At 36.6% G+C, this 8,682-nt stretch overlaps 1 protein-coding gene across 1 annotated transcript; it reads right to left on the bottom strand.

The window, feature by feature from the left end:
• Positions 1-8,159, bottom strand: SDE3 (P-loop containing nucleoside triphosphate hydrolases superfamily protein). The gene is made up of 4 exons (XM_090013065.1): positions 6,769-8,159; positions 6,504-6,671; positions 4,880-6,325; positions 1-243 (listed from the first exon to the last, which is right to left on the bottom strand). The coding sequence occupies exons 1-4, from the start codon at positions 7,543-7,545 to the stop codon at positions 1-3; spliced, it is 2,634 nt and encodes an 877-aa protein (XP_089869191.1). The 5' UTR covers positions 7,546-8,159.
• Positions 8,160-8,682: the final 523 nt, after the last annotated feature.

Raw genomic sequence — 8,682 nt, 5'->3', positions numbered from 1 at the left:
TCAGCGCCAGCCATCAGACCACTCAGCTTCATTGGTTATAGGCTCTGGGAGATCTTCGCGCACAGCGTGCTCACCCCAGCCAGATTCATTGGCATGGGAATCACTGGGCCCTTCACCTGCAGTGAATTCAGCCTGATCCTGATATTCTTCTTCATAGTCTTCTATGTCTGGCTGAGGCAGTGGGCATCCCTGATAAGAGTCATGTTCTGTACAATGCCTAAGCAGCTGGTCCCAGTGAAAATCCTGCAATCCAAGAAAAGGAAAAATGACGTCTCAGCATGTTTGGGTACAAAATCACCAACAAAGGTGTGAGGATAGGGATTTCCAACAATGTTAGACAGCAAGATAAACAACACACATGAACCTGAAAAAAGTTATGGGACACACTAATGGATATCATAGGAAGGACTACAGGCACTGTTAGCAATGTGTGCGATCTGGAAATAGATTCAAAGTAAATAAGCAATGATAGTTGAAAGTAGAAGGAAAAATGGCTGGCTGCCTGGTACTTTAAAAGTAAATAAGCAATGATAAATGCATCTAAGAGTTCAAATCGAGCAAAAAAAATACTCAAAGGTATGATTTTTAGTCCTAACGTGACATAATGAAAAAAAAAAGGATACGCCCATCCCCTTATAAATATATGTATAAATAAATATATATATATATACCACTTAAATATGGGAACTAGAAATATGAAAACTAGAGTGCGAGATGAGATTTTCATAGTTTTAATTTTGGTTTTTTGTTAAATTTGATTATACGAATGCAATTTACATGCTTGGTTTTAAAGAGTCCAACTCTTGAATCATCTGTTTGCAATACATAAGCATGATTTTTTAAGGCTTGAAAATTGACAACTTAGAATTTTCTTAAATATTCAAGCATTAAAAAATCATTTTTTGTTGAAAAAGTGTGATCCAATAGTTGATTCCTAGCAAATGAACCGTGCTGAAAACATCTGCAGGGTCAAATTTACAAAAAAGGCATTGGAAATGCCTGGTTCACACTCTAGTTCTCACATTATATATATATATATATATATATATATATATATATATATATATATATATATATATATATATATATATATATATATATATACAAGAACTAGAGTGTTAACTGAGACTTTTAAGGGGTTTTTTTTATTCTTAAATCTGACTGTATAAATGTGATCTACATGCTTAGACTTAAAGGGATCAACTCCCAAATCATCCAATTGTGATGCATAAGCTAAACTTTTTAAGACTTGAAAAACCAATTGGTCAGATTTTTCATAAATATCCAAGTATCCAAAAATTGTGTTTTTTTAGCAAATGGGCCATGTTGAACGCATCTGCAAAGTCGAATTTGAAAAAAAAGCATAGGAAAAATCTCAATTCACACTCTGGTTCTCATATTCTAGTAGCAATATATATATATATATATATATATATATATATATATATATATATATATATATATATATATATATATATATATATATATATATATATATATATACACGACTAGAATATGAGAACTAATGTGTGAACCACGATTTTCATGGTTTTTTTTTCTCTTGAATCTAACTGTACGGATGTGATCTACATGCTTTGTTTTATAAGAACCTGCACTTGAATCATTTGATTTTGATGCATAAACGAGATTTTTTAAGGCTTTAAAATCAATGGCTCATAATCTTCATAAATATTCAAGCATTCAAAAATCGTATTTTTTCATCGAAAATACACGATCCAATGGTTGATTTCTAGCAAATTCACCATGCCAAGCACATTCACATGGTTGAATTTGCAAAAAAAGTGTTGCAAATGCCCATATTTCTAGTTCTCATATTCTAGTGACTCATATATATATATATATATATATATATATATATAAGATTAACCTTTAGTACAAGCAACTAAAAATTACCTTCTTTTTACAAATTCTTTTTGTAAATTGAACCTTATAAATGTGATCTACAAGGTTTATTTAATAGAAAATGAGTTTTGAATCTTCTGAATATGACAAGCAGGTGTTTTAAGGGTTTAAAAAGCAATGGCTCATAATTTACTAAAATTTTAGGGCTCCAAAAAACAGAATTTTGCAAAGAAAAAAGATTATTCAAGACTTAATACTTGGCAAAGAAGCCACATTGAAGAAATCTTCGTGGTTGGATTTAGTTGATATAGCTTGAACATATGATTTCCAAGGTTTAAGCTGTATTGACTTTATCTGACCACATAGATTTGTTTAGCATGATTTTTGCCAAGGATCAAATCTTGAATCTTGTTTTTACTATGTTAAAATATGATTTTTTGAGCCGGGAACTGTTTGAATCATAAACATTGTGAACTTCATATGAACTGATGATTTCCAACATCTTTCTTCATAAATCCTACCTGCATACTTGGGTTATTTGCTAGGAACTGGCAATTGGATCATGTTTTTGGATAAACATAATGATTTTTGAGCCTTAAATTGACCAGAAATCTTGGGACATTGATTTTTGAAGCCTTAAATAAAATTGCTCCCATGGGGTAACAAGGTAATTCAAGTATTGATTCCTAGCAAATGAACAAAATGCCAACAACAATAATAAGGGTAATGTTTGCTACCTTGACTGGTAAGGAAACCCCTATTAAAAAATGTAATATTTTTACCTTTTTCAGTTTTTTTGCACATCTGACTCTTCAGATTTGATCTACATATTAAGTTTAGTAGAAATTGACCTTTGGATCATGTTTCTCTGATGCATATATCAGATTTTACAAGGGTTGAAAAAACAATGTACCAGATTTTCAAACCTCACAAGATCATATTTTTGTATCACGTTCTGGGGAGTCTAGACACCAATTCCAAGATTTCATGCTGATTGCAGCCAAACGATATGTACAAAATGATACTTAGTGCACGCAATAAATGATACAGTACTGATTATGAGGGATCTTGGTAGAAAGGAAAAGAGAGTCCATCAGGTTAGATGCAGCTCTGACAGTAAGACGTCAGAGCTGCCTTGGATGCCATTCATCCATATGATGAACAGCAGCCAAAACACAGTAGATAGATAGTTTCTTACTTGGATGGGTCCCACAATTTTTTTGAGAGCCATTCATGTTTTAGATGGGTCCCACAATTTTTTTGAGAGCCATTCATGTTTTAGATGAACGGCATCTACAATGCCAAAAATCAATGGCTGAAACAAAAAGAAACAGAGTGGTGTTCTGGCTGGCATTTACTACTGTGAATCAGGATGACCTACGAAATTGTTCCACTAACTACTACCCTGTATCTTAAAGAGACCTAAACCTTAATCCCCAACTCTATGGGAAAGTGCCCTTGTGATCATCAATGTGATCACGATACCCTCCAAGATGCAATCAAGCATAAAGAACTGGGGTAGGTTTGAAGACTTTCATATTCATAATACCAAGTTACCAACACATTTGGAGCATAATAAGCAAACAGTTTTCAAAATTTACTTTGGTTGCTGCTTGTATCCAGAGAGCAAGACAGAAGTCAATCTGTACTAAGAAACTTAATTCTGAACTAGGAAGCCTAGCTGAACACAGAATACTTCGGTACCACACATAAAGGGGCTAGGAAATGAAAAAAATAGGCCCAGCATGGTTGATGGGCAAAAAGGGAACTTAGGATCGAGAGTTGGTTAAGTATTCCATGAACATTATTAAGAAAATGATGGAAATCTTGTGTTAGTGAAGAGAATAACAACTTGAACAACAGAATCTGACAGGACATATAGTCCACCTGAAGGACCTCCAGTAATCAAGTTACCAGAAAAGAAAATTAGATTACTTCCTTTTTTTTTCTTTGTTCTTTGGTTTCAATTAAGAAAAAAAATACAATGGTGCACTAAAATTGTCAAAAAAACTAGAACCAGTGAACATATCAAATCATACGAGTTTAACCATTGAGGCATCAAATGGATGTATCCAAAAAGAATGATATTATCAAGTAAATTGCGAGTTTCATCAATTTGAAATGTGAATGAGTAAAGTAACAACCAGAGGTATGTGAATTGTGTTTCAAACATGGCATGCATTTAAAACATTTATATGGCAGTTTTTTTCTTTCCATATGAAAAGAATTTAGACGACAGATGGGTACACAAAATATGTGTACACTGTACAAAGTGCAGAAAGATGACACCTGGCAATAGATACAGGCACCAATTTCAAATTTACTCAGTTAGCAGGTTGATTCTGCATCTGATTTTTTACTTCTCTTTAGCATCTTTAACTTTTGTATGAAAAATCTACTTGATCCCATTAGCCAGTGCTTTCAACAGGATGCAATGCCTGTGCCAAAGAATTTGATTCTGCAGTGTGATGTGTGCTAGTTGTGTTGATAATTGATATCCATCAAGTGCACTACAAGTCTAGATAAGAGAATAACACAGAATTTTCATCTCTCAGCCATTGTGTGCCTCAGCACACTTTATTTTTACCACTTCCTAAAAGTTTTCCTGTGCATGCTTGGTGTTTAGTTCTTACCAGTCACATGTACAAATGACAAGAAACAAAATATGTCTAGCGACAATCCTCAAGAGATTACATTAACAATTAATATAGACAACCTCAGATCCACATTGCGGGATTTGCAGGTGCGATTTTTTTTGTTTGGCTGTCAGGCGAAGATATCACCACCACCAGTAACCAGGTGCCTATGTTTAGATTAAATAACACATATCCAGACTGTAACCGGAAAGTCTCTCATTTTACTGATTTAATCAATTTGAAATGCTAACGTTACCATTGACCTACTAACAATGAGATAAAGAAAATTCCAATAATCATCCACAAGCTGCTTACCAACAACAAAGACAATGTAAAATACCGGGAATTATTTAAAATAGGTATCAAAACCATAAGGCTACCTTGCAAATGACATGAGGGTTTCCAACAATAATAAGGAGAGAACGTGCACGAGTAATGGCAACATTGAACCGCTTTGGGTTCGATAAGAATCCAAGGTGGTGTTTCCGATCAAATTCATCATACTTGACAGTTGATCTGACAGTAGATATTATGATGATCTGCTTCTCTTGTCCCTGGAATTGCTCAACACTGCCAATCTTAATATCCACCAGCTCCATTGATTCGAGCACTTTTTTAAGCTTGAGCACTTGCTGACGATAAGGACTTATGACTCCAATGTCTTCATCTAACACATCTGTATGGTCTTTCAAATTTTGAATAATCTTTACAACCTTGCTTGCCTCAATCCGATTAAACCATGATGGGTTGTTTCCTTCCCTTTCATCACAACCTTGAATACCATAAAAGACAATTGGAAATGCTTTGTTGGCAAGGTCCGGCCAGTCATATATGGATAGGTTGTCCTCCTCTTCCTTACAAGCAATCAATTCTCCATTGTAGAAAAGAATCGAGGGAAGTTCCAGTATTGATGGGTGGCAGCGGTAGTTCCTTACTATTTTTGTCATAAAGTTATGATCATTGCCACTATAGATTTCACACTCTGATAGCCTCTCCAAAAAAGATTTTCCCAAACCATATGTATCTGCTTCTTTAGAATGAATAACGGCACCTAATTGTAAGGGGTCTCCAGCTAGTACAATGACAGTTTCTTTGTCAGAAAGGCTAGAGATGGGAATCAATGTCTCTGGTTCTGAAGCCTGACCAGCCTCATCCAACATTATGTGAGAGAAGTGACCCCTACGCACACCTTCAGCAAAAAGAGAAGATGAACTCATGTAAGTAGATACAATAATTTTGTATCTTGTCAGCGCCCTAAGTGGTGGGCATCTGAAAACTGAATCTCCAAAGTAGCAATAAGGAATAACATCAGGTGGGACATCTTCAAAGGGACGACTGTATGCGTTCAACCTAAACATGTCATTCACCTTGACATGTGGTACAAGTTTCATCAGGACATGATCTGCAGCACAATTTGAAGATGCACATACAAGAACTCGTGCACCTCTTCTAGTAGTATATACTTGCCGAATTGCTTCCACCAGTGTCATTGTCTTGCCAGTACCAGGAGGCCCGTGAATTATATAAGGAGGGGATCCTCTACATCTAAGTATCGTATCAATGGCAGACGATTGCTCTTCATTTAGATTTTCAGTGAAAGGAGTAAAAGGTGTTGCTCGTGTAAATCTTCTCCTGGAGGTCGGAGATGGGAAAAGTGTACCATTGCCCAGGTGCTTTGCTGATCCAATGGCTTGATATAACCGCCTCATGTTCATTCTGTTGTATGTAAAGCTCACATCATAGAGGTTATCATCGCGATGAGACAGATGAAACTCCTTTGCAAACTTCAAAAACACTTTCTCAGCCTCAACTCTGTGAATGTAACCCTGCCAAGTTACTTTTTAAAATGAGACCCCTAGTACAAAGCAATTTGTTTCTTCACAATACAGACCATATTAGAAAATTAAAGAGGAAGGACGTACTCTGGCAATCACATAAACAACATATCTTGTTAACAAAAAGAAATTAACAAGAGAACAAATCATTCAAATACTGAAAAAAGACCTGGTACGGTTGGGAAAGATCATCTCCATCATGAAGTTTAGCAAACACAAAATCTCCACAAACAAGTGAAGGTCTTTTCTCAGCCAATCCAGGGACATCAAGTGTTAAGAATTGAAAGCCAATCCTCGTCATCATCACACCACGCATGTCATGCTCTTTCATGGCATCCTATATTTCAGAATTATTCCTTTTCATCGTTAGGAAAAAGGAGCAGAAACAGTAATATATTTCCATTGGAAAGACACTTTACGATATTAGAAATTACCTTTATATGCAGTTCTTCAATGTTGAGCAGGGTAGTGAAGAATTCAACATAGTTTTCCAATGAAAGTTGCTGGCACAGAATATCTGGGACCTGCTTGCTTTCAACAAGTCTCTTGATTTCCTCCGATACAGGAAACTGAGGCAATCGGTATCTGAATCCTTGTGTTCCTTTACTCGGCGGAGCACCCCCGACAAATTTGTCCATGTTAAATGCCGCTCTTCTTCGAGGTTGTCTTTGATAAGGCCTATTTGGAAGCAAGAGCTGGGAGACCTTATCATCTGATAGAAGGAAAACCACCCGCTCAATTCTATCATCTCCTGCATCAAAATGTATGATGCACATGTGCAAGCCGATATCTTTCGGCTTGCAGGACAACCAAATTTTAAGAGTTTGGCCTGCTTGAAGCACTCTATCCTCTAATGACATGGTTTCAAAGAAGAAATGCAGAGCATCCTCGTCCGACGTATCCGAAGGCGGCTCAGTTACAGCAAGAGTGAAAGATTCAGCAGGGTTTGAAGTATAAATCTTGACTCCCCACAAATCAATTGGCTCATATGTGGTGTTCGTCACTGTGATTACATCCACAGTCGTTTCTCCAGCAACAATTGACCTGGGCTTCCCTTCAACAGGCGGGAACGGGCATGAAACAACAACTGGCCCCTCATTGCCAATATCAACATCAACCACAGACCCCTCAACTTCGAAATCTAAAAAACCAACATCAGCTGCATCCCCTATAACAGAGAACTCTTCACCATCAGAGTATACACTCCCCATCTTCCACACACCACCAAGTCGCAATCATAAAATGTCCGCACTCTAACTAAATGTGCTCAGTGATGTCCACCGTCAAGACTTGAAGAATCATTCAACTAAAATGGAAACACACCACAATCATTATACATCTTACAGAAGAAAAAACCAACTACACAGTAATAATATGAAGGTAACCAACGAAAGAAACAAAGAAAAAGCAGATACACCAACAACCAAATGGTAGAATCCAATCTGAATTCCAATAACCCAGTTGAAAAACCAACACCCCAACAAAAGTAAATCGCATTACAGAGAAACGACACTACCACGAACCAGAAAACAAGATCATCGATTGCTTAAAGACTCAAAAAAACCAAAAATCATCAAAACTCAAATCAAAAGAACAACAAATTGAAAAAATAACAACCCACTTCAAGATACTGATCAAAATGAGAAACCGAACCAACTAAAACATCATATATCTTTAAAATGGTGGCACCCCAATAGATGGTTTTTGTGAGAAATTGAGAAAGGAAGCCATCGGAAAAGAGGAAATGAGAAGCAGAGTCGGTGAAGGAGCAGAAAAAGATTGAAGATGGTTAGGGTGGTAAACTGATACTGTACCATTCCATTCCATTCAGGCGCCCCCACTTTTTGCATTATTTTGACGGGCAAAACGCTCCAAATGCTTCCCATGGAAAGCAAGCAAGCAACCGCGAAAATAGACGAATGGTTATGTTTCATGCTCACCAATAAAGAAAAAATTTGCGCGCAGTCCTTCCGAAAAAACTAAATTTGTAACGCAGCGCATTAATAATAGATATTGAATATAGGCACCTTCCTTTTTCATTTTTGCAACTTTTTTGCTTTTGATTTTGAAGTTAATTTATGTATAGGCTCCTAAAAAAGTTTAACTTAAGCTTAGCTGCTTAATGTTTTAACTATATGAAAACGCATCACATTTTAGAAATTGCTGGGCTTAGGGATGGCAGCGGAACGGAGGAGAACACCGGTCCCGCTTCGCCCCGGGATGAAGGACATGAAACAGGAAACGGATGGAAGATGGAGGTTAAAATCAAAACCCAGGAGGGGATGGATTTACTCTTGCCCCGTCCCGCCTCACCCCATTCTGTTCTCGATCTTTGTTAAGAAAATTAT

The sequence above is a fragment of the Nuphar pumila genome, chromosome 7 (genome assembly GCF_984573655.1).
Source record: "Nuphar pumila chromosome 7, dmNupPumi1.hap1.1, whole genome shotgun sequence".
Classification (NCBI taxonomy): Eukaryota; Viridiplantae; Streptophyta; class Magnoliopsida; order Nymphaeales; family Nymphaeaceae; genus Nuphar; species Nuphar pumila.
This window is presented reverse-complemented; position numbering and strand designations above follow the sequence as displayed.